The sequence below is a fragment of the Heloderma suspectum genome, chromosome 4 (genome assembly GCF_057233095.1).
Source record: "Heloderma suspectum isolate Gila_16-S chromosome 4, 16-S_ref, whole genome shotgun sequence".
Classification (NCBI taxonomy): domain Eukaryota; kingdom Metazoa; phylum Chordata; class Lepidosauria; order Squamata; family Helodermatidae; genus Heloderma; species Heloderma suspectum.
The window spans coordinates 87,076,029-87,100,856 of record NC_139461.1 but is presented as its reverse complement, the minus strand read 5'-3'; the positions used below and the strand labels follow the sequence as shown (position 1 = coordinate 87,100,856).

Genomic DNA, 24,828 nt, shown 5'->3' with positions numbered 1-24,828 from the left:
TTCACGTTTGTGTGTACTACTTTTTATTTTTAAATCAGAACTCCTGGGTCTACCCAACTGAACCAGCTGCATAATGCATACTGGGATAAAGCCAACTGCAGTTACTGTCTATACTCCTGTAGGCTACACACTGGGATGGTCCACCTAACTAAAATAGTGGTCCACATCCGAATTGCTACAAGTCAAAGACTTGAACACCTTGCCTCAACATGGCATTAAGAGAACTGCAAAAATACCTGGGGGTTCATTTTTAAGAGTACAAGGATCAGAGCTCCCTCAAAACCAGAACCTCTGAACTGAAAGTCCTTTCCCCTAATACCAGATAATAGGAGCCACCTTTGGGGGGGGGGGAGTGTTGAGAGGGCAATCTACTGCTATATAATCTGTGTACTGCTATGACATGTTCCTATAAGACTGTGGGAAGCTGGCAACTTCACAGTCTCTGGCATTTGATTATATTTAAGAGGGAAGGAAATGATGTCAAAACACAGCAAGGCATCTGGGGTATAAGGCCAATTATGGAATTAGACCCTCAAGTGCCAGCCTTCCAAAGCTAAACAATGAAGCCAACGTGAGTACTACAAGACAATACTGTATCATGTTCTACTCCTCTTTCTTTTTGCACATGGTATATGTCCTAAGGGATCTTATGACCTCAAAAAATGGAATTGCTTTAAGTCTCAACAATAGGCATATAATTATATTAAAGTCAGTCGAATGATTTGCACAAACTCAACTCATTCCAATGAGTGAAGCATGCAAGGTTTAGTTCCCAAGTATTAGAACTTGCTCCTATTCTTTGGACCAATCATTTCTGAATGCAGACAGGGCTGACTATGCTATTTAATAACAACCAATTACTTAATAACCAACTAATATTAAAATAGCATATGCCATTTGTTTCTTATTCTTAAGGAAAACAGATAGTAATTAATGTGGTTGAAACAAGCTACATTATCTCTCAAGTAAAAATTAGCCTTACCTGCAATATTGCTGTCTTGAAATTTCATCTCCGTAGAAGAAACATATTGTAGACAACACTGATGAATTATTTTGTTCCTCGGTGAAATTGCATGTTACTGTAACTTTCTAGGGGAAATGGCATTTTTGTGTTAAACTTGAACTTATTCTCTAGGTAGTGCCACTATGTTTGAATTATACGTCAGATGCACAAAGGCAGAGGAAAATTGTATAGCACATTCTTTTTGTATAGCGCTTTTTGGAAAAAAAATAAGTTGACAAGTTACATATTTTACAGGTCTTGCATAACAAAGTGTCACTTTCACATCATCTATCAGGGCAAGCATGCAACTGGTTTTCATATTTACCTGCTGTGAACTTTCCTTAAGGACAAACTTTTCTGGAAAAATTCTCATTACATTTGGATCCATAACAATTCTTTCACAGAAGTTCTTAAAGCACAGTACTTTCACATAGGCAGCCCGACACCCTGTATTTTGTACAGAGAAAGAAGCCTGGCTTGGTTTACCAGGTGATGGCTCATACAATTCCACTATGTATCTGTTAGAATGTCTTTTAACATCTTCTAGTCTCAAGTTGCTTTTCCCCCCATATCCATACAACGGTATCTGAAAGAAAACACACACACTTAGAAACAGAGAAATGGAAAAAATTCTGTTCTCAGGTTTGTTGTTCCCAAGTTGAATATTCAAAGCAAGCAGAGGATCCTAAATGAAGACAGTGCTTACAGATCTTCATTCATGCCTAGTTGTTTCTAGGTGTACTCAAAATACAAGTGTGTTAAACCAATAAAGCTCTAAACTACCTGAGACCACACTATCGGAAGGACTGCCTGCTCATTTATGAACCTGCCTGGTCATCAGCTGAAGTCCCATATCAGGTGTTTCTGCCCTCAGAGGTTAGGCAGGTGGCTTTGCACGAACAGTACCATCTTTGTGTGGGTGCTGATACACCTTCGCAACAATTACTTTATCCAACTTTGCTATCACTTAGGTGCCAGTAAGAATCTGCCCCATTTCCACCAGGTGCTTAATGTTATAATATGTAACTGATTTATTATTTTTAGCTCCTACTAATTGTTATTTTGACTTGTTATGGTTCTCTTTTGATCTTCGTTTGCCAAGTGTTAGGTAAAGTTTTTTTTTCATTTGTTTCCCTTTTATTTAAAACATTCATATACGAACCACCCTGAACAACTGGTGAAAAAGCCATGCAGACATATTTTAAATAGGCTGGATAAAATTTGGTTTCTGATGTATGAGTAATAGGATTTTTTCTAAGTCAGTCTTCAGAAAAGGCTGGTTAAATGGGAGCATGTGACTCCCTTGTTACAACAGCTTCAGTGGCTACCAGTCCATTTCTGGGCACAATTCAAAATTCTGGTTATGACGTACGTATAAGCCCTATACAGCTTGGGACCAGGCCTTTTGGAAGATGAAATCTCCCACATGAGCCTGCTTCCCATTTTAAGATTCTCAGTTGAGCCCCTTCCCTCTGTCCCACTACTATCAGAGGCACATTTGGTGGCAACACAAGAAGGGGCCTTCTTGGTAGCTGCTTCTGGGTTCTGGAACTCCCTGCAAAGGGAGGCCAGGCTAGCTCTAATTCTTGCCCTTCTGCTGGCTGGTGAATATACTTTTATTCAGATAGGCGTTTGGCATCTAAACTGATGTACTGCTAAAGTAGGTTTTAATCTGGTGGGTGCTGCTATTTATTTACTATTTATGTGTTTTCATTGGATGTATTGTTATTTAATGAGTTTTAAAGTTTTTATTACAACATTGTTATTTCATCTGTATTTTATTGTCCGCCACCTTGAGCACCATTTTAGTGGAAAGGCAGGATATAAATGTAATAAATATACTACTACTCCCTAAATAGGTTCATTTTTTAAATTTTGCTAACAAATGATAACAGCAAAGTGCCACCAAAATGCTGAACCACTTAAGGAGATGGAGTGTGACTTAAAGCTGTCATATCCCTGCAGCAGACTATCTATTTGTATACTTGCATGCCATCTCTCTCAAGGCAGCGTACAACTATGGCATCTGAGTGGATGCAAGAGATTCGTATCTGTATATGATGAAGCTCTTGCAATCCAAAGTAGTATATTGTTCAGCAAGCTGGGGATTACAACTGTGTTATGATCCTTTGCCTCCACTGCAATATTAACCAGCACATAGAAAACAAGAGAGCAACTAAGCATGACTGAGCTATATTGCAACTGGGCAATGTCCACAGTAAGTTGAATTTAAAAACACTGGCCAGGTAAGCCTGGGACCATCAAGTATATCATTTCAGACATTACAGATGGTTAGACATTAGAAGGCCCAGGAGAAGTTGAAGTATCAAGAGAAGTACAAGAAAGGGCAACGTTAGTTATTAAACTATGTAGAGATTGTTTTCTTATCATTAGGAGTGGGACATTGAGTTACTTGAGCTCAAAACAACAACAACCCAACAAGGCTATATGACCACGTTTTAATGTTTTGTCTGATTGTTAGATTTAGAAAGTGTGAAGATGTTTCAGAATTTCCTAGAGGTCTTATTGCAAGAAGCCTAGTACTTTTCAGAAAATATCCCATAAAACTACATAGATCAGTATAAAATACAACTTACAGTGAACTTGATTCCTAGTTGAGATAGAAGACCAAGCTGTTTCATTTCGAGCTTTGCAAACATGCAAGCTAGGCGAGATGGTGTGAACGTTAGACAAACACAATAATCCTGTTTTGGACGGATCTTGATTTCACAGTTATTGTACACATGTTCTCCAAGTTTCAACTACAAATATACAAGGAAAACCCCCCACAAGTTCATCTGGTGAGATCTTAATTCAGAAGACTTAAGTTTTCAATCAACTGTTCAAACTATAATCATCCATTTCCACAGTTTGATGAATTAAGAGGTACATCACTCCATGGAAATGCTGCCATAATAAAGCTAGCTAGAGGAATTTAAGAAATCTTACTAGTCTCAGTTTAGAAAGGCGTAGGAGCCTCAAAAAGTTTATTTTTTATTCCCTTCTGCTTTGCAACATTTTCCATGTTCAGAGATAAGAATCAGTATAGGCAGAACCACCTATTCTATTATGCATTAAATTTGCATGCAGGTATTTTGTTTGCAAATAAGTTTGTTGGGATATCACTGAATATTTCCCAAAACAAACATTGCCCTGTGAAATGCAGAATATGTGACAGAAATATTCAAAATCCCTAGTTTAGTAAAACAAAACTATTATTAAGTGGCATTTTGATTAAAAACTTCAACCAGAGGAACTGGCATACTAAAAATCAACATTTATGCTTTAGAAATTTTAAATTTCCAAGCATATCTACTCAAGTCAGATTTATAGCACAATCCTATGTATGTCTACTCAGATGTCCCACAGAGTTCAACTAGACTTATTTCCAGGTATGTGTGTATAGGATTAAAGCCTGAGAAATGCACCCTTTAAAGGCTATTCCAGTTATATGAGAAGTTTTAAATAAAAAGCAGCCTCAATCCCAAACATGCAGCATATTTGTGCAAATAGTTTCAGATAACAGTTTGCATGACTCACCTGAAAACAGTCTTGATCTTGACCTCTTATCAGCAATCGTAACTGTTGAGTAGTAGATGGAGAGTCATTTCTCAGAATTATTTTCTGTTGACTAAAAATTGTTTAAAATTTTGTAGTAATTTGCTTTTATTTATGAGGCAAGAATAAACCAGTTGCATGTTTTCCAGGAAAATTATACTAAAACTATTAAATAAGAATTGTAGCATCGTTAATTCAAACTGATTTAGTGACGCAATCACCAATTAGTCTAACTCTACACCAGTTATTTAATCTGAGAGTTGCAACTGAGTGCACTTTTGGTTTCAAGAACTGTCTAGATTCTCAGAAGGTTTAATATTTCAGCTATTTATGTACAGTATGTGCTTCTAGATCAGCGGTGGGTAACCTTTTTTTTCTGTCAAGGGCTGCATTCTTTCATGGGTAATCTGTCTGGGCTGCACATAGGCAGTGCATGGGGCCAGAGCCAAAAGTATATGGGTCATTCTTTTCTCTCACTCTTTTCTCTATTTCTGACACCCTCTTTTCTTTCTCCTCAAAGTGGGATGCCAGGGAAGGGGCAGATTAGTCTTGCCAGAGGTCTAAATGAATCACATGCAAAGGGCTTTTGAAATTAGGCTGAGGACTGCTGGTTGCCCACCTGTTCTACCTACATACTACCACAAGGCAGAGCACGGCAGACTATCAAGCAGCAAATTTTAGATGCAATTAAGGGATTACTTTTTTTTAGGGGTACCTACCTGGCAAATATTTTATTTATAATGTACCTAATCGAGGGAGAGGAGAACATTTCACTTTTTAACTTCATGTAGCGTTTCTGGGCCAACCATGCCTGGATGTGATCTCTTTGCTCAGGATGAACTTAAATAAGGGCTCGTAATTACAACCACTTTCAGACACTCCTCAGGCAGCTGTACAAGTCATTAAAAACTTGTTACCTTCCTCCCATGATCTAGGCAAAGCGGATATGTGTATGTTTGTGCACATCTATCAGCAAACCCCTTCTGTGCATCTATAGGTGCATGTTCTCCTAGTGCGTGGGCTTCTGATCCCAGTCAACTTGTGGGGAAGTCTTTCCTTGGTTTATAATTTAAACTACAACACTACTCAATAAAAAGCACTGTCATGTCTAAATAAGGCATTTCTTACTTCTTTAATGAAAAACTGGTTCAGGCTTTGTACAGCAACATTTACCACACATTGCTTAAACTGTTTTCTTAGTACTTACACTGTTCTGCCAAGTTGTACACCTCCCCATGCCAGCAGTTGCTTGTTGGCAAGAATGGGAGGAACGTCTGAATTGGGGCATTTTTGTACCAAAGGTTTGTTCTCCATCGCAGACACTTCACCTTTCACAGTCACTTTATACTCTGGCCCTGAAGGCAGTACCAATATTTTCACAACACTATTAAAATAAAATCTCAAGTTAGACATTCCATAAAAAGGATCTCTACTTCATATCATTAGGCCAATTAGGTTGCACTACCTCTCCACATTTCTGTAGTCCTTTGGAGAAAATTCAATTGTCACTTCTTGTTCTTCCCCAGGTATAAGGACCAGATCGTCAGGCTTGACAGAAATGCAGCTATCTGGCTCTAGTGTCTGGAAATGAAGGGAGTACTTCAATCAAGGCATTATCATCTGATATTCAGGTTACCACTGTTGCCATGATTGCCTTTTACCAGCTTTGACTACTGTACAAGATGCAGCATTTCCTAGAAAACCTGTATCTGGCCTCTATCATTAATACGCTAGTTTGATTCAAATTAGATTATGATGACCAGCTTTACATGGGGCTGTCTTGAAAGATAGTCTAGAGATTCTAGAATTGGGGTGGGCAACTTGTGGCCTTCCAGATGTTTTGCCCTACAATGCCCATTAGCCCTAGCCAGCATAGCCTATGAGGAGGGCTGATGAGAGTTGTAGGCCAAAACATCTAAAGGACAAGATATTCATCCCTGCTCTAGAAGCTCAGAGTGGTGCAAATGCAACTGCCAAAATGTTAATTCAGGCCCAATGATCATATCAAATAACTCTGCTTATCATATCACCTTGATTAGTTAGTAATTTGTTTCTGAGCTCAATTCAGCAAGTGCTGATTCTGATCCTTAGAGTCCTAAATGATCTGGAATCAAGCTAACTTAAAAAATAGTATCTTCCCTTAATGAACCTGTTGTGACATCTGAGATCAATATCTGAAGTCCTGCTCTGTCCCAGTGCCATCAGATGGCAGGAGGGTATATACGGCCCAAAGACCATGGAACTCTCTCGTGGGGGACATCTAGCTGACTTCAGTGTTGGCTGATTTTTAGAGAGAGCAGTTAAAAACCTGAGGCCAAAATAGATTGGCTGAGACACCACCATACAATCAAGCATCTTACCTAGACATGGTATTGAAGCTGCCTGGTTAATTAAACAGCACAGTGGAATCTAAGAATACTATCAGTGCCACCTTCCTTCAAACTCACTGATACTATACTCTCTCAAGTAAGCTTTTATCACCTTTTCCACCCACTTGGCCACACCAACTCAGGCTATGCTAATCAGCTTGCAAGGACAAGAGTGAAATGCAGGGAACCAAAATTTTTCATTGGCCTTGGTCAACAAGACAAAAGCCTGTGGGTGTCTGCCCCTCCCTGCTTTCGGAGAAAAGTGCAGAGGCTGTCTGTCTGGCTATGGCTTGGCTAAGTTGGTCCCAGCAGTCAAGGACTGCCCCCATCTCCCCCCAACCGTCCTTTCCTACATGAAAGGGAAGCACAGGTGGTGCCCATCTGGCCATCGTTCAGCCAAGGCACCCTGACTTCCATTTCTGTCTCCCTTTCCTGCTCAGGAGGAAAGGCTGGAAAACGAGGATCTTGCCGATTTGGACCTGCATGGGCAAGGCGTTCTGACTGCCTTGGCAATTTAGCAGCCAAACCCTCCTAGCCTTCTTCCTAACTGCACAGCTGAGGAAGGAGCAAAAATCACTGCACAATTTCAGTATGATCCCCACCACCTCTGCAGCTCCAAGGGTGAGAACAAGGCTCAGCTTGCCAGATAGTTGTGGTTCACTTGACATGGCAAGTGAAATTGTGGAAGTCTAGTCAAGTGGGCAATGTCCTCCATATATTCCACCCACATTCTCAGACTACAGAAATAGAAAAGGTATCCATAACAGGAAAAGCGGCTGTCCAGAAAGTACATCTAATGGTAATTGATGTGGACTCTTGATTGGAGCAGAGGAAAGCAACTATATTCCTGAATCTTCTTGCAAGCTGGCCATGGTAGGCTGAGGAATCCTCCAATTCTCCCTGGGGGCCAAGGTGCAAAAGGCCTCTAATCCAGAGGTACAGAACCTAAGGCCCAGGGCCCCAATCTGGACACCTGGGGATCCTCCAAAGACCAAGCCCCTTCCCCTGGCCCTATCCCCTCTCCAGGAAACAACGAATTGTTTGGTTGTTTCCTGGCTTTTGTACAGTTTTTTTCCCCATTCTGAAAGGTTAAGGAGCGCCACCAGCGACACCAGACAGGCCGCTTAACAAGATCAGCCTCGGATGGCCTTCTCTCTGTCCCATCAGCCAAGACAGCTAGACTGGTGGGGACTAGGGAGAGGGCCTTTTCTGTGGTGGCCCCCACTCTGTGGAACTCCCCCCCTAGGGAACTCCGCAATGCCCCCTCTTTAGTGAGCTTCCATTGTGCATTAAAAACGTGGTTGTTCAGGCAGGCATTTGGGGTGGGTTAGGGTATTTTAGAAAATGTCTTTGTTGTAGAATTTTATTGTTTTTAAACTGTTGTATTATATGCTGTACATCACCCAGAGTGGCTGGGTGACCAGCCAGATGGGCGATTAATAAAATAAATAAATAAATAAATAAATAAATAGGTTGAAATGCCTTTCTTGAGGCTTAATTGCTAGTTCTAATGTGGGGCTGCAAAGATACATAATACTGCAGAAGATTAGTCTGAGCTAGATTAGAGGGGATTGCAGTTTAAAGTGCTTGTTTTTTTAATTGCAAATTTAGCCTTTTGGGGTTTTGTTTTTCTTTTTTAAGATGCAGGGAGAGAAAAGTACTTAGAAAGCACAGATTGGCCATGCTTTCAAAAGGCGTATGTACACGCACACATGAGAGACAAACAAGGTACAAATTGGTAGGGAGGGGTGATTGTAGCACACGCGCGCGCACACACACACACACACACACAGTTTCTCACTTAAGATCATTACACATCCCACACAAGTTTTCTCTCTTTTCCTCTCAAGAGAGAAAGTATAAGTGTGTGTGTGTGTGTGGGGGGGGGGGTGATGGTCTTGAGAGAAAATGTGGATGCTCTGGCCCACCACCAGCATGCATCCCCCCACCAAGTCCCCTGCAAAGGAATGCTGCACTCGAGGGGAAAAGGTTGTCCCCTGTTGCAGAACAAAGAAGACTAGCAAAGAACTAGAAGGTGAGCGACCATCTCCTCTGAATTGTTTGTAAGACTGCCATATCAATTTTTACTTTAGGCTTTCTTCTAGGAAAAAAGGAGAAAGTGAATAGAATCTCTTGCTCTTCAGGTAACCATTCTGTATTTAGGAAGCTAGACTGGTCCAATTAGGGTTGACAGTAATTTTAGAATTATTACTTGGAAAAGAGGTGAAGTAACTTACCATGATCTTCAAATCAACTTTAATATTCCCAGCATTCTTTAAGGGCAACTGCTGCCTTGTTGATAATCCCATCTTTGTCGACATATATAATGTCTGGAAAAAATAGGTGGCATGAAACAGTTAGATGCTGAATAGAGAAATAAATAACCAATATCTCAAGTGATAGTTTAGCAGAATATACCTGCAGGCCCTTTGGAGCATATACCCTAGGAGTTCCAGATCTTGCACTCAGAGGAACACTTCTTAAAACATTACCAGGCTCTGGACAATCAACTTCCACATCAATTCTCGCAAAGTACTCATCTGCTGGGCCCAAAGAATCTCAAAAAGTTCAATGAAAGAGAGTTATCAAGTACATAATCTTGCTCCTTATTCTAGAATCAGTTTTGACACCAAGTATTCTCAATATTTAACCACCCAATAGTGAACATGTTCCTGGTACTACAACAGTATTTAGAATCAATACTGGTCTGCACATGTGGGGCTGTTCATTTCGAACCAATATAATTCTAAATCTTGCAGCAAATGAATGGAAATGAAAAGGAACAAGCAGCAGTGAAGTACTTCCGCTGTAAGTAATTAAACATCCTAAAAGGCATGATGAAGTAGTGCTTCTGCTTGCCTCAAAGCTATTTCAGTATGATGGACTCCACAAGTAAAACAGGAATCCAGAACACTTCATTCCTACACTAGTTGTAATGGCACATGCTTGGCTTCCTGCCCTGAAAAATGGACTTGCCTTCTACAAAACTTCATGCCCCACCGTAGAGGAGTACATTTCAATGTACTCAAGGAACATAATAGCTTATGATACATATACACTTTGGAAGAGCTTTCCTACTATAGCCTTGGCCCGGAAGGCCTGTGCATATATTTCAAAACAGAATTTTGTTTTGATGGACTAACACAGCGGACTGATTTTTGCTTACACTAGTTTCAGAACGTAGCAAATATATACCTGAAGAGATGCATTTGCTTGGTGCACGGAACTGGACCCAAACCACTAGAACTTCAGGATTCTGGAAAGGAAGACATTTGCATAGAATGATGCATTTTGTATAAAAGTATAACTTTTAAAAATGTTATGCGATAAAACTTGAAACATTGATCAGCTACATACTCTCAGAGAGAACCACGGATTTAAAAGACCAAGAGACAAGGATATAAGAACGCTTTACTACCCCTAAGCAACAGATACAGGAAAGAGTATCTCCTCTTCTGTGGTGTGGGAAGTTCATATTTTCTTCCTTTCACAACCAGACCATGACTGGCAAGGAAAAGCATACCACCAACTCAAGTGCCAGGTTGATATCCCCAATACAATGAAGTCTTGCATGTGCCCAGAGAACTTGTAACATAATATGGCAAAAGTCTGTAAAACATAACATACTTTTACCCAAATATGAAGTCCATTACTGATAGCAGACTTTTAGATGAGTACTTAGTAATATGCTATTTCAGTGAACTTAACTATATCCAACTAATCTATAACTACTTACTTGCCCATCACAGCTTGCATTCATTACATGGGATATCACTGAAGGAGCTGCTAGCTGGGAGATGTTGTGAGTAGGAAGTGTACGTTTAACAGAAGGGTTAACTTGTTCCTTGGAAAATGTGAAACAGCGCCATGCTACAGCATTCTGTAATAAAGATGTTTTTACACTTTAAAAGGGCATTTCCAATGTTCTCTATAGGACCAAATAATAACCAAGGTATTGACCATTGTCTGGCTATATACCGAGAGCCATGGGATTAAAAGTCACCCAAGGTGAATGTGGAGAATGAGAATATAGCAGGGAGCCACAAACAGATCCATGAGGGACCTGAAGAGAGTGAGAAACAGAGGGACGTTGAATGAGCAATTAGCTAGGTAGAAAGAAAACCAGGAAAAGACTGGTCATAGAAACCGAGGGAACCAGTCAGGGAGAAGGAAGTGATCACTTGTACAGAAGATAGCAAAGATAAGTATGATGACAACCTCTGCATTGGTGGCTTCAATACTGGTTAATAGCCTCTTTAATGAGAAAGCTGGGGATATTGTCAGAAGGACAGAAGTTCCAAGATGCAAGACGTAATATGGCTGACCTTAGTAAAACAAAGTATAGTGTAGTTGGTCTACTGCATCATGTGGGTTTCTAACAACTGTGGTATTATGCAAGAAGATTAATCAACAGCAATCCCTGTATTCCAGCTTCCTAGAACACAAGCTTTTGAAAATTGTTTTGGGATTCGCATAATACAATCCTACCTCTTTAATGAGCTTCCGTCGTGCATTAAAAACGTGGTTGTTCAGGCAGGCATTTGGGGTGGGTTAGGGTATTTAAAAAAAAAAATTATGGTAAAATTTTATTGTTTTAAATTGTTTTATGGTGGGTTGTACATTGCCCAGAGTGGCTGGGTGACCAGTCAGATGGGCGATTAATAAATTTAATAAATAAATAAATAAATAAATACCACAGAGTCAACTGGCCCACTGAAGAGGAGCAGAACATACATGCCCCAGTGACAGTAACACACTGCAACAAGGATAATCCAACTGTTACCATTTGTGTTCATTATGTGAGAAATGAAGAAAGCTGCTGGTTATTCATGCTACGTAATTTTCCACATGAACAGTGGTGAAAGCTAGCAGTGTCTTACAAGCTTTCAAAAATCAATGACAGCACAATATATTGTATATGTAGACCTTACAGTATGAGCTCCTGTACTTACTGCATGAATAACAAGTCTGACTGGAACTCTAGCACGAGTCTTGTTAGTTAATTTCAATGGGAGAGCTTTCCAGCTGCCAGCTGGCAGATCACCAAAGTCAAGATGGTTTGTCCTTCCTGCTTCCACCTAATATCAAAAGGCGGGAAGGGAGAGGTGAGAGTACCTTTAAGAAATGAGGTATACAAAGCCATGTTTATTTGTACAAGGATGTAAATAACTGTAACTGAAAGATAACCAGACAAGAAGTTCCAACCATGCCCTCTTCTGGACAGGTAAAGTCTGGCTACAGTTATCCATGCTCTGGTGGGATCCCATTTGGATAACTGCAATGAGGATATATGCCTTTGAAAACTTCAGTTAGTGCAGAATACAGTGGAGTCAGGACTCTGGCCACTGTTTTATTCAAATCATATCTTGCCAGTCTTAAAAAGAACTTCACTGGCTGCCTATCTGCTTTGGGGCCAAATTCAAAGTGCTGATGCTTATCTTTAAAACCCTAAATGGCCTGTGACCCAAGTAATTGAAGGAGTGCCTCCTCATATACCAGCCTGCACATTAAGTTCATTGGCTAATGCCCTTCTTCAAATACCTCCACCCCAATGTGGTTTGCTTGAACAAGAGAGGGGTGTGGGGTTTTTTGGTAGTGGCATCTCTGTTGTAGAGCACCTTCCCCAGGGAAGTCCACTTGGTGCCAATTTTTGTCTTTTAGGTGTCAGGTATTTTTTTTAAAATTCAAGCAGGCATTTTAAAACACCTTTAATATTTCAAATTCACTTTTAACCATGCTTTTATTTGCTGCTTATTTTTGTATTTATTATTGTCTTAATTTTTGGAATCTTTCATATAAGGCTGTATGTAAATGTTTTAAATAGATACAAGCTACATATTCATCAGGATTTTTACCTCTATATCAGGATTTTCAGCAATTGCATTCACGATTACCCTAGCAGCTAAAGCCTCTGCCTGGACTACTGTATCTGCATCTGCAGAAAATGGCCAAGCAGCAACACTAAGTACACACTGGAAGACTCCTGCTTGACAGGGCAAAAACAGCATTTTCATTTCTTCTGTAGTACAAGGTCCGATGACAGTTTTGTTCTTAAACAAAAGGCAACTGTGCTTCGGAATTTCCATCTACAGAAAAACACAAAAGTATACAAGACAAGCAATTCTCAATATAAATAAGTAATAAATATTCTAGAGGTGTAAATACATACAAAGACTTACGAAGGCTCCGACTCCTATTCCCAATCCTACACTGATAAATGCTTTGAAATGTAGCACATGTATAAAAACTTCATTACCATGGCCTACGGTAACGGTTTAAGAAACAAAAATCACTATCAACAGGGGTATTTGCTATGGTAGAGATTTGAACTTATAGAGTATTTTTTTGGGCTGGATGGGAGGCAGTAGCCCCACTTATACTCAGTCATTTTTTTCTCAATACCTGTGAGCAGCATGAGATAAAGATACTAGAGATGTAAATATTGTTTACTCCACTAGGACAAGGATTTTTTTAAACATAATATATAGCAAGATTTAGTACATACCTTCACACCATCAAGCATAATACTAAGAAGGTTAATGCTGACTTGTAGCCACCGCTCAGATGGATTAAGAATACTAAGGACTGTGTGCGATGTCAGCCCCACACAACAAGCATTAGGGAACTTTACTTCTTCTGGGACTTTCACATGTGCTGCAGAAAGAAAAAACCTCAATAAACTGACTTCTATTTCAATGGCAAATCTTGGCCAACATAAAATACGACTAGAAGTTAGATGTTTAATTTCACACTAATCTCTTATAGCCATAATAATCAGAACCAAAACTTGGTGTTTCATCAATCAGCATTGCCTTCAGTTTAAGTAAATATTTTGTATTACTAACAGATTGAAAACTACTCCTGTGAATATCTTCAGCATGCAGAGTTGTGTTTTTTTACCTTGCCTTGCCTTAAGAGAACATTTAATACTCAATTCATTTATGGCAAAAGTGAAATGCAAATTCCAGCTTAACTATCATTCCATAAGATATGTTTAAGAATAATTACAGTATACAGCATTAGCAAAATACTTTCACACAGTATAGGCTTAGAGTATAGGAGATCCAAAATTTGTTCTTGGCATGCTGTTGTTACCTGCTTTAGAAGGTCTAATCAAATGCAGCACACACTCACACAAATCAAGATTGGGATGGTTTGAAAAGCTGTTTACAGCAGGGGTGGACAACCCTTGAAAAATGTTTGTGCAGCCTGCTGCATGTGCCCTGGCCCTCCAGTTCTCAATTCCTGGCAACCACACAGGGTGCATGAGGAGACATCCTTGCCTGCCCCAATCCACAGCAGAACTGGGCTCTTGCCAGTCTGCCAAATATTTGTTTGTTGGGAATCCAATTCTGCTGGGAAACAGGGCACACAAGAATGATTCCTTTGTAAGCCCCATTTCCCCCCAGCAATCCTGATCTTCTCCAAATATATATAACACCTTATATATATAAGAATGAGAGAATGTATTACCCTTGGGTAGTGTACAATGGGGCAACTGCTACCTGCACATTTGAAGAATGATTATGTAATCATATCAGTGGGAACCACTGCAGTGCAACTACTTCCCCACTGTCAAATAATGCAAAAAGCCACAACATCTGTAGTTATCTCAGCGGGAGGGTTGATGCTGGTGTGAGAAGCAGCTGCAGCACAGACTTTCCATGCTGGATGGAGCTTCTCATATTGGGGGCTGCTGCAAAGGTAAACCACCACATTAATGCAAGAGCACAAGATCAGCACTCAGTACTGGGTAAGGTGTACTATGATCTAGGAGAAATTTGTGTAGCTATTGGGAGGAACAAGAAAAACGTCGGAGAACAGGACAGTGATACAGAGTTTTGGGAAGGTTATTACAGGATTGAGTAGCCAATTCATATAATTAGGGTTTAAGAAAATAGAAGACATTCTTGTGGGTTGTAGTTTGTGATAGTTACTTCCCCTACCCCCCAACTGCCCCATGTTACACTTCCCAAGAGTAATACATTCTCTCATAAGGTGTTTATATATGGGGGCGGGGGGAGGATCCGGATTGTTGGCGGGGGGGGGAAATAGGGCTTGCAAAGGGAATCATCCTCATGTGCCCTGTTTCCCAGCAGAATTGGGCTCCCAACTATTTGGCAGACTGGCAAGAGCCCAATTCGGCTGGGGATCAGGGCAGGCAAAGATGTCTCCTCATGCACCTCCAACCGCAAGCCACCAGTTCTTACTATCAAAATTAATTGACAACTAATCTAATTTGCAGCAACACATGATTGGATTCCCTCTCCTCATTTCCCATTCAAGAGAATTTACAGCTTTGGATAAGTGTCTTATGGTTTACCCACCACTCCACTCATGTGAGCTAGGTACCCAAATTGTCAAGCAAAGGAAAAGAGTTCTGGGAAAGACGGTAAACAGGCCAGAGGGAGCAGTCTGTATGGGTGATCCTAGAGAATTACAGCCTTAGTGTCTAGCTGTAAGCCTATTGTTTTTTTAAGTCAAGTACTGTAGAGTCATATTAAAAAAATATCCTTGTAATTCTGGTACCTGCGTTGAAACTTTCCAACTTTTTACGCTTTGTTGTTCCTTCTCTTCTTTAATTTCAAGCTGTTTTAAGTTTGAAGAATGTTTCAGTGTATATGGCATCTCAAGTTAATAATTGTGAACAGCCCCAAGTGTTGTTTTATTATTCCATATCAACCTCAAAGCAGGGGCCAGAGGGATACCAGAACTACTACATGTACAGTTATTAGATGCTATCATCCAGAAAAGGAATATACAAATATTTCAAAGTTGCCATTTACGTACATTAAGTTGCAATACATAATTATTTTAGCAACATGATTTCTAGAGGTTAAGGTAATTAATTTAAAAATAATTGTTTATCTGCTCAAGTTCCATTCAGCAAAGAAAGGGCACAGAAAGCAAGATGTTAAGAGAAAATAGGGTGTGGAAAATGGAGAGTGGAGGGGGGGAGGGAGGGAGAGCACATGCGTGCGTGCACATACACACACACACACACACACACACGAGTATATAGGAGGAAAGGAAATAATATATTTTTCATATAAACAAGCAAGTCTACTATCTATACCATGGAGCATTTTCCAGATAAACAAATGAAGAACAACTCAAAATGGAAATGTTATTCATATAAACTTTAGATTCTAAAAGATTCATAACATGTGACCCAAAAGTCCAGATAAGCATCTTATTGAGCACAGAATATTTTAGATGTTACTAAACGGAAAGAAAATGGACTTACCAAAGCCAAATGGCACAGATTCCCTCCACTGTCTAGGTCCGTCAGCATCAGCTGCTTGCTCTGTATGTGATATACCACTGAAGATATTCTGGTTGGATGTGAAATTGCAATGTGGAGTGGTACTCAACATGGTAGACCCAACTTCTGGACCTAGTGTCATTCCGGTAGTCAGTGAGTTTTGAATATGACCCACAGGGATTGTAGAATAGATCAGTCCTGCTGGAACACCAAAAACTGGAGGACAACCAACATGATACTGAGGCAAAGCAATGTTTGTGTGAGATGACAAGCTTCCCAGATATTGTTGGGCAAATGGAGTGGTTGTAAGAGAACAACCTGTTAGCAGTGTTGGAACTGCTGCAGTTACCTCTGGAATCTGTGAAGCACTACCATTGGATTTGAAATCTGCTCTGTTTTGATTTACTGAAATACAGCCATCTAAACTGTTAGAAGGCAGCACATTTTTTAGAGAGGGTAAGCCTAGTCCATGTGCTATATCGGTATAGTCATGCTGTGTTACAGGTGTATCAACCTGACCCAGTTCAGTATTACTTGAACAGTTCTGTGCAGGCTGATCTTCACTTTTTGGTGGAAGCTTTCCAGTTGATTTCTGATTCTCAGGTTGACTGGTAGGATCTGCTGATTCATTTACTTCTAGCTTCTTAGCACGGTTTCTTGCATTGGTGCTGTGTGATGGATGTTGGATATTTTGCAAAGCAGTGTGTTTTCCAGTTTCCTGTTCCAATAATGAAGTTGGACTGGTCCAAACTATTGTTGTGCTCAACTCACTGGTGCGATTGCTCTGAACAGAAGGCATTAAAATTCTGATCAGTGTTCACAATTTATAGTAAATTTAAGACTAGTGATCATATGCCAGATACACGTTTATACACTTACCCTCAACAGAATACCATACTACACATTCAAAGCACCAATAAATCTATATAATATAATAAACATAGTAGCATACTTACCTGCTAAGTTAAGGGAGCTTTTGCCATAAACACCATGGACACAGGAAGTTTACTTGTAACATACAAATGGTTACAAAATAAAGATCCATGTTTGACGTTAACTAAATACTGCTGTGTCTATGCAGAATGTCAATTTGAATAGAATACTATTAGGAATTTCACGTGCACATGCTAGTAAGGAATAACCTGAACTCCTGGAAAAAAATATACCTTGTCTCAGGATGCAAACTTATGGGTTGTATCCAACAGTGTTCTTCTGTCAGTGGAATGGACAACCCTGGCAGATCCAACTCCCTCTTCCTCCTGCACCTCCCAAATCTGCTCCAGAGGAGTGGCACCCCTCTGAAGCAGATCTGGGAGGCTTGCAGGGGGTTACAGAGAGGAAGGGAAATCTCCATTGCACAAGTGAAGTCTGTTTCGTATTGGATATAGCCCTATGTTTCTACTACCAAAACTACCTTCATTTATCTGAAGAAAATGCAGACTGAATTGGAAGGAACCAGAAGGCCATTCAGTCACATTAGACAAGTATCTGAGTAGTTGCCAAAGTCTCAAGCAAGAAAAGCCACCCAATAAACTGAATTGCTTCAAAATATGGTAAAAATGTGTACATCTTCAACACAAGGTCTAACATTTGGAACTGAAGAGAAAAATGTTAAACCCCAAAGAAACTACTGTCTTTTCAAAAGAATGCAACTGGCAACTTCTGAGAGCAGGGCAGTTAAATGTGTGATTTATACATGTCGACTGCATTAAAATTGATAAGTAAACAAGACAAATCACTAAATAAATAACTATCAATATAGTCTATAGTGGTGATTATTCTCACTACTGAGTTAGCAATCTCATGGTTCTTTGAAAGACAACTACTGCTCTATGAATCAAGGAAAAAGTAACTCTAGGAAGTGCCACCAAGGAGTATTAAGTGTGTGTGAGTGTGTGTGTGTGTGTGTGTGTGTGTGTGTGTGTGTGTTGGGGTTGGAGGGAGTGCTACTTAATGTTTTGTGCAACAGTTGCCCTATCAGCAGTTCTAGACCTGCCACTTAATTGCACATATGAACAGAAGCAGTGAAATTGGGAAGCATGAGCATGTTAACCTAGATGATACAAGTCAGAATCCAAAGATAGCACTTCATAAAATGTACTTAAGGTGGCTAAACTTTAAACTTTGCATATAAAAATTATTTAGCAAGTTACTTACTTTATAACTCTCTGGAGTAGACAAAGCTAGATTTTTAAGGATATTTTCAGAGGCAGAAACAAAGGTCAATCGTTCCAAGCTAGGATCAGAATATACCGACTGAGGTGGTATAGAATCATTGCAAGACGACTCCTTAAGATGAGATGTTATACAAGGACAATCAGATCTAAGAAAAAAAACACATGGACTTTAAACATTTAAACTGCCACATCTAGACTGCCTATGCAGCCTGGCGGTCATTCTGGACTCTGCACTATCTGTGGAAAAACAGGTGACAGCGATGGCTAGGAGGGCCTTTTATCAGCTTAGGATAGTATACCAGCTGCTACCCTACCTACAAACAGCAAACCCTGCCTAAGTTACTCATGCCCTGGTTACATCCAGACTAGGCTCTATGTGGGGGCTGCCTTAAAAAATAGTTTGGAAGCTTCAGCTAGTCTAGACTGCAGCTGCCCAGATGCTTGTTGGGGCTAGGTGTTTGGAGCGTATTACAATTCTCTATCAGATGCTCTTACTACTTATTCACTTCTGAGACCAATTTAAAGTGCTGGAATTGACCTTTAAAGCTCTAAAACAGGAGCAGGCAACTTATGGCCCTCCAGTTGTTTGGGCCTACAACTGCCATCACCCCTCAACATTGTGTATGCTGGATAGGGCTGATGGAACTTGTAGGCCAAAGCATCTGCAAGGCCACAAATTGCCCACTCCTGCCTTAAACTGTTTGGGACCAGGTTACCTAATGGACCACCTATGCCCACATGAACCCACCCAGGCCTTGAGACTGGCCAGAGGCCCTTCTTGTAGACCTCCAATAGGTCTAATAAGATTGGCAGGCTCAAGGAACTGTGTGTTTTCAGTGGTAGTCTATATTTCTGGAACTCCCTCCCTTAAGAGGTACATTTGACTCACTGGCCCTTAAGACTTTTTTAAAATTTCAATTGCATTTTGCTGCTCCTTATTATAAAGTAATGATACTATTGATTATTAGCTGGTCTTCTATATTTTATGCTGCTTTTATTTTTTAATAATTTTAGATAGCGAGTGTGCGCACGTGTGTGTGTGTGTGTGTGTGTGTGTAGGTGTGTGTGAGAGAGGGAGACAGACAGGGAAAACATGTTTTGAAAGGCAGAAGATAAGTTCCTAAAGTAAACAGTAATTTTAATATCTAACTTTTGATTTGTCAAAGGATGCAGTCCTATGCATATTTAGACAGAAAAAAGTCCTACAACTCCCAGTATGGCTGGATTTTTTTCTGTCTAAACATGCATAAGATTGCACCCGAAGTCTACCTTGTATTGTCACTTTAATGCCTAAGACAGCCTTACTCCTTCAGCGAGTCCCAATGTGCAAGAGTAAATTAGATTATGGCTGGCTCTTCAATGCATAATGATTAAGTTCTTAAAAGTTTTAGCCACTCTGCCAATCACAGCTATCCCTTACACTGCATAATTGAACACCATGTTCACTTGGCAAGAATGCTAAGCAGCAATATCCCCATTTGTAGTTCATGCTATTAAAGTTATGCAAAGTCCATTGTCATTTTAAATTACTTCCATAATTGTCTTGAAGAGGTTTCTTTTTTATGGAGGACACTTTTTAAAATGGTAATTAGGCCTGTTGTACAGGAGAGAAATGACCTTTGCTGATGACTAGTTAAGAAAGAGCAAATTCAACTGAAGAACCATCACTCAGTGATAGAGCACATGCTTTGCATGCAGGAGGTCCCAGGTTCAATCCCTGGCAGCTCCAGTTTAAAAAAGGACCAGGACGTGATGGGAAAAATCTCTGCCTGAGACTGGACTGTATAGTCCAATTGTCTGACAGTATATTCCTCTACAGTAAAGTTCAACTCACCCACCCCCTTTTGTGATTGTCATGCTCCCCTATAGTTTTTACCCCGAAAGTGCAGTTCCAGAAGCTTCACTTGGAGATGAATGAATAAGAGGAGAGGTTGAAGGTCTGAAGCTGTATTGTTCATCATCTGACATGAGTGTACTGGGCGTAGGCATTGCAAGCTTCTGTTCAGTTACAATAGCTTCTCCTGAACATTGAAAAAAGAAAAATGTTGGACTTCATCATGAAGGTTCTTTCGGGTCATTGAGGAAGAATGACCTCTGAGATTGTGACTACCCACCTCAGAAGACACATTTTACCCATAGACATTTCTGAAGCCTATGCAAAAGTCCTTAACTGTGACATTTCTAACCCCAAACACTACGTTGGTAAATAGTGAAGAGATGTATAGAACAGAAGGCCAAGCCTGGGATGTAGCATTCTGACTGCAGAAAGTACAGGCCAAAGCCAAGATGTCATCCACTCCATGACCAGAAAGAAACCTTGCTGTAAGTTCAACATTTCTCCCCATCATATAGGAATGACATCCTATAAAGGTACAGTGTTTAGCAGCTGTACTCAAGTTCTCTAGGTCAGAGGTTAGTGCACTTTACTACCTACTACAACACTCTTCATGCAAACAAAGCTTCTGTTGAGGCAAAGGTGTCAATCTGGTACTGCTGGACAAATTTAGAAGAAATGTTCCAACTAGCTGCCTTATAGTATCACCTACACCCAAATGAACCTGGCTGCACCCTAAAAGTTGGTATCAGAGGCCCTTCTTGCTGGCCTGCCTTTTAAGACCTATAGGCACTAGGAGCAGACCTTCTCAGTGGTGTCCACTAATCTGTGGAGCACCCTTTCAAGGGATGGCCCCATCAGCTTTGGCCTCCAAAAGGGCTTTGAAGATGTGTGATTTGAGTGGCTTTTAATTGAGATTATCTCATTGATTATATTGCTGGTTTATTGGCTTTCGATTGCTATTGTGCTGTTTTGAACTAGGTTTTTAAATGTAAGCATTGTTTGTTATTTTTGAAATTTTTGGTATTTATAATTGGTGGTTTTAAATTCTATTGTATTATTGAAATTGTGATTACATTTCATATTTGTTGTAAAGCTGCTTGGGAGGATTCTGCTTTGACAGGCAGTCTAAAAAATATTTTAAACAAAAACAAAAGCCTTTGTGCTAAGTGCCGCAGACAGATTGACAATGGCACTTAACTCAAATACACTCCTGCTGATGCTACAAAAAGTTCCTTTCAGAGTGAAATTGCAGAGGGAAACAATATGGATAAGTTCCAATGGTGATTTTATCAAAATCCCTATACCAAATAAAGGTCACTTCTGAGGAACCTAGAACTGTGGGTGGGTTAAGCATGCAATCTCCTTTCAAAAACTGTTTAGTGTGAGAATGTCTAGAGGGTTTTAGAACCTGGTTTGTTCAACACTGAAGTGATGGCTGAAGCTTGCCTCTACCAAGTGCCAGGAGGGAGGGCAGAATGGGGAAACTAAGCTAACTTGGGCTCTTTCTAGTTATAGCTTTGGAAAGACTGTGGCAAACAGGCTAATAGTGGGAATGCATAAAAGAGGCACTTGGGCCAAGCTGTGGTCAGCACAAAATCTGCCTCTTTGTCTGAAACAATAACTCCATCACCTCAGATGACCTCCATAGAGCTTTCTAGCTATGGTTGGAATACCTTTACCTGATTCCAGATAATATAATTCTGGTTTAACTACTCTGTCAAAGATAGTAGGAAAAAGGATAATTTATGAATGGAGAGTCTAGCCCCTGGAAAAGCCACACTAGTATCCTTCTGTTGAGGCTGTGAATCATCTAAAATAATAAATTTTTAATCCCAATACTGAGAGAGCCTTGTTCAAACAGAGGGACAAAACATTTTGTGTGAAACAGTCTACAACCACTTAAAAACATTTGCTATGCTAAATCACTGTGTACCAAAAGCCACATCAGCCACTTCTGGCCTAACTGGAGTCGTTACAGGTACCACATCAATGCTCCAGTACAGGCTCTTGTCAGGAGGAATGGCTTAGGAGAACTAGGCGAAAAGAGCGTAGTTGTAGTTTGAGACTACTGCTCTGACTGCCAGAGTGGCATCAGCAAGCCATGTCGAGATCTATCACTCCCTTTTCAGCGAGTATTCCTGAAGGATGTTTTGAAAGAAGGAACGTCCTTCATTCCAAAAGCAACAGAGTTAATAAGGGTAACAGTGTTCCTTTTGTCCTTTAGAGTCCCGTGTAAATTTCAGGGGGCACAGATTTTCACGAAAGTTCTCGTCAAAGCACCATCATTCCAACAGACCAGGGCCTGGTTCAGTATTAGCAAGACTTTATCACAAGCTCAGCTAACAGTGATGGAGATATAGTTATGTGTGTCAAATGGGAGATACAAATTGGTGTCCATGATAGTTATTCCAGGCCTAGAAAAAGTGGTGTTGACTCCCCATTTACTGTTAGAGAGATCACACTCCTTTTCTTTCTCGAGATTAGACTTCCATGCATCTCCCCACTATGAAAAAAAAAGGAAAGAGCCACAAACCAACAATCTGAACAGCAACAGCAGGTGCCCAAAACAAAGCCTGCCTACCTAACTAAAGCTATTGGGAGCAAGGGCGGGGAGCTTCTGAAAGAACACCTCAGCCTCAGAGAGAAGCAGGATCTCCATTACTTCAATGGATACCAGGAAAGAGCCCCCAGAAGTGGATGAGAGGTGTCACCCAGCGACACAATTATCCTCCTATGAACAACAAACTAATTTGCTCTCAAAACAAGAGAAATTGCTGCAGAAATTGGCATAGCTACTTTTTTTTTTTTTTTACTTGCCAGGAATTTCCTGGTTATCAAGGGATGTGTTTTCAAAGGTTACATGTTTTTCATTGTTGCATGTAGCATTCCCTTCAGGGATTTTTCCATCTTGCTTATCCTGGTATTTAACTTGGTGTGTAGCTTTTTCTTTTTCGGGATATACAGGAAGAGGGGAAACCAATACTGGAATAGATTTTAAATTGAAGGGCAGAATGCTCTTGCTAGCTCTTCTTTCCAATATAGAGTAAGCTGGAAAGACAAAAAAGAGGTCACAAGTTGTTTATTCCTTTTTGCCTCTATGCCACTTATGTGGGATTAAAACTTTTCCATTTTTAGAAATGCATTAAGAGCTTTTGTATAGAAATGAAATAAATAAATAGTGACAATGAGTAAGAGAATAAATGAGGCAACTAGAATGGATACAATACTGGTCAGATATTAAATCAGAGTTGTAATTGGCTTTTCAGATTACTGTCTCTACAAAGCACAGATTTATGCATAATGCTCTTCAAGCATGCTAAAACTAGTTCAGGAAAGGTAGTACTACCTAAGACAGCATGGGTTTTATTGTGGCATACACCTACCTTGTGTATAGAGTAGAAAACAAGGTACAATTTCAAGTTAACAAGTGCATATGTATAGAAAATATAAGGCCACATATCTGCATATTTTACAATTTTACACAGAGGAAGAGTTCAGAGGATCATATTTCAGCTTAATAAGGCAAGATAAAAATAAGCTTTTTGGCAATGCATACAGCCCCTTTACGCCTCCATGTGCACGAGCTGGTTTGCAACTTCAAACTATGATTTAATATACTAGCCTTTTAATGATAGTTTCCCATTTCATCCAAAATAGGATGTTATAGTTTGATGAGCTACTGTATGGTTTAGAGAACGAAACTTAAAATTTAAGACTTACTGGGAAAAGTTGTTACACTACCCTCCAAAGATGTTTTAGCACTTTCGGATGGCCTCTGTTTTGAAGCTGGTGCAACAGAAGACTGTGTCTTTGACTGAAAATATTCATCTATATTAGATGCTGCTTCTGAATATTCTATTTCCTCTTTCTGCTCAGAACTGGTATCACAAGGTGAACTGCTGAAACAGTTTTCCTCATTTATTTTTTCCAAATGCTGCTTCTCTTTTCCATACTGGATATAGAAACTGCTTTTGGACAGGTCTTCTGCAGTAGTAGTTTTGCATTCCTGTTTGTACAAAAATTGGTGCCACTCTGTGGCAGTTTCTTCATGTTTAATGATGCTTTCAGGCTCACTGTTGTTGCCAACTTCATCACTTCTTCTGAGATATTTCTCTATATCAAATGTGCTATTTTCTCCATTGCTGGATATTAGCTGACTGATGACAGAAAAGTCTGTGAGTTTGCCAGCTTCTGGTATATTAGTTCTCTCTCTATTTTTATTTGAAAGTTTCATCATCAAAGCAGCTAGCTGTGAGGGTTCAGCACTAACAGAAGCATCTGCAATAGCAGAGGCAATTGTGCTTATACTCAGAACAGAAGGCTCTAGGTCATGGCGTTCACTTTCAACTTTTCTTTCTTCCAGTTTCTCCTAAAAGTTGTAAAAATAACATCCTGTAGTGAAACTGAACTTGTGTTGTTTGAAAATCTATTACAAATGTTACCCAGACAATTTGGCCAGAAAAGGTGATGCAACTGTTATAAGAATACAAGAGTGTAGCTGGGACACATCACACAATTTAATGCTACATTCTCCATATCAGACCTTGAGAGAAGCTAGGTTTTACCTTCCAACCTCAGATTGGGCTGGCTGCATGATCAAACAAGGCACAGTGGTTTAT

At 40.0% G+C, this 24,828-nt stretch overlaps 1 protein-coding gene across 6 annotated transcripts in view; it reads right to left on the bottom strand.

The window, feature by feature from the left end:
• Positions 1 to 24,828, bottom strand: part of CEP192 (centrosomal protein 192) — a 94,493-nt gene that overhangs the window by 44,001 nt on the left and 25,664 nt on the right. For all 6 annotated transcript variants that reach the window (XR_014790163.1, XR_014790165.1, XR_014790164.1 and 3 more), the window contains 18 exons: positions 23,930 to 24,578; positions 23,027 to 23,257; positions 20,249 to 20,393; positions 18,353 to 18,518; positions 16,178 to 16,979; positions 13,436 to 13,584; positions 12,786 to 13,016; positions 11,883 to 12,008; positions 10,667 to 10,810; positions 10,126 to 10,186; positions 9,349 to 9,488; positions 9,168 to 9,260; positions 6,027 to 6,142; positions 5,769 to 5,945; positions 4,544 to 4,634; positions 3,601 to 3,765; positions 1,329 to 1,589; positions 983 to 1,089 (listed from right to left, as the gene is read on the bottom strand). Coding sequence is in view for 3 of the 6 variants with exons in the window: in XM_084849925.1 (XP_084706051.1) it covers positions 983 to 1,089; positions 1,329 to 1,589; positions 3,601 to 3,765; positions 4,544 to 4,634; positions 5,769 to 5,945; positions 6,027 to 6,142; positions 9,168 to 9,260; positions 9,349 to 9,488; positions 10,126 to 10,186; positions 10,667 to 10,810; positions 11,883 to 12,008; positions 12,786 to 13,016; positions 13,436 to 13,584; positions 16,178 to 16,979; positions 18,353 to 18,518; positions 20,249 to 20,393; positions 23,027 to 23,257; positions 23,930 to 24,578 (3,854 nt within the window). In the remaining 3 variants the exon portion in view is untranslated. The remainder of the gene's footprint in view (positions 1 to 982; positions 1,090 to 1,328; positions 1,590 to 3,600; positions 3,766 to 4,543; positions 4,635 to 5,768; positions 5,946 to 6,026; positions 6,143 to 9,167; positions 9,261 to 9,348; positions 9,489 to 10,125; positions 10,187 to 10,666; positions 10,811 to 11,882; positions 12,009 to 12,785; positions 13,017 to 13,435; positions 13,585 to 16,177; positions 16,980 to 18,352; positions 18,519 to 20,248; positions 20,394 to 23,026; positions 23,258 to 23,929; positions 24,579 to 24,828) is intronic.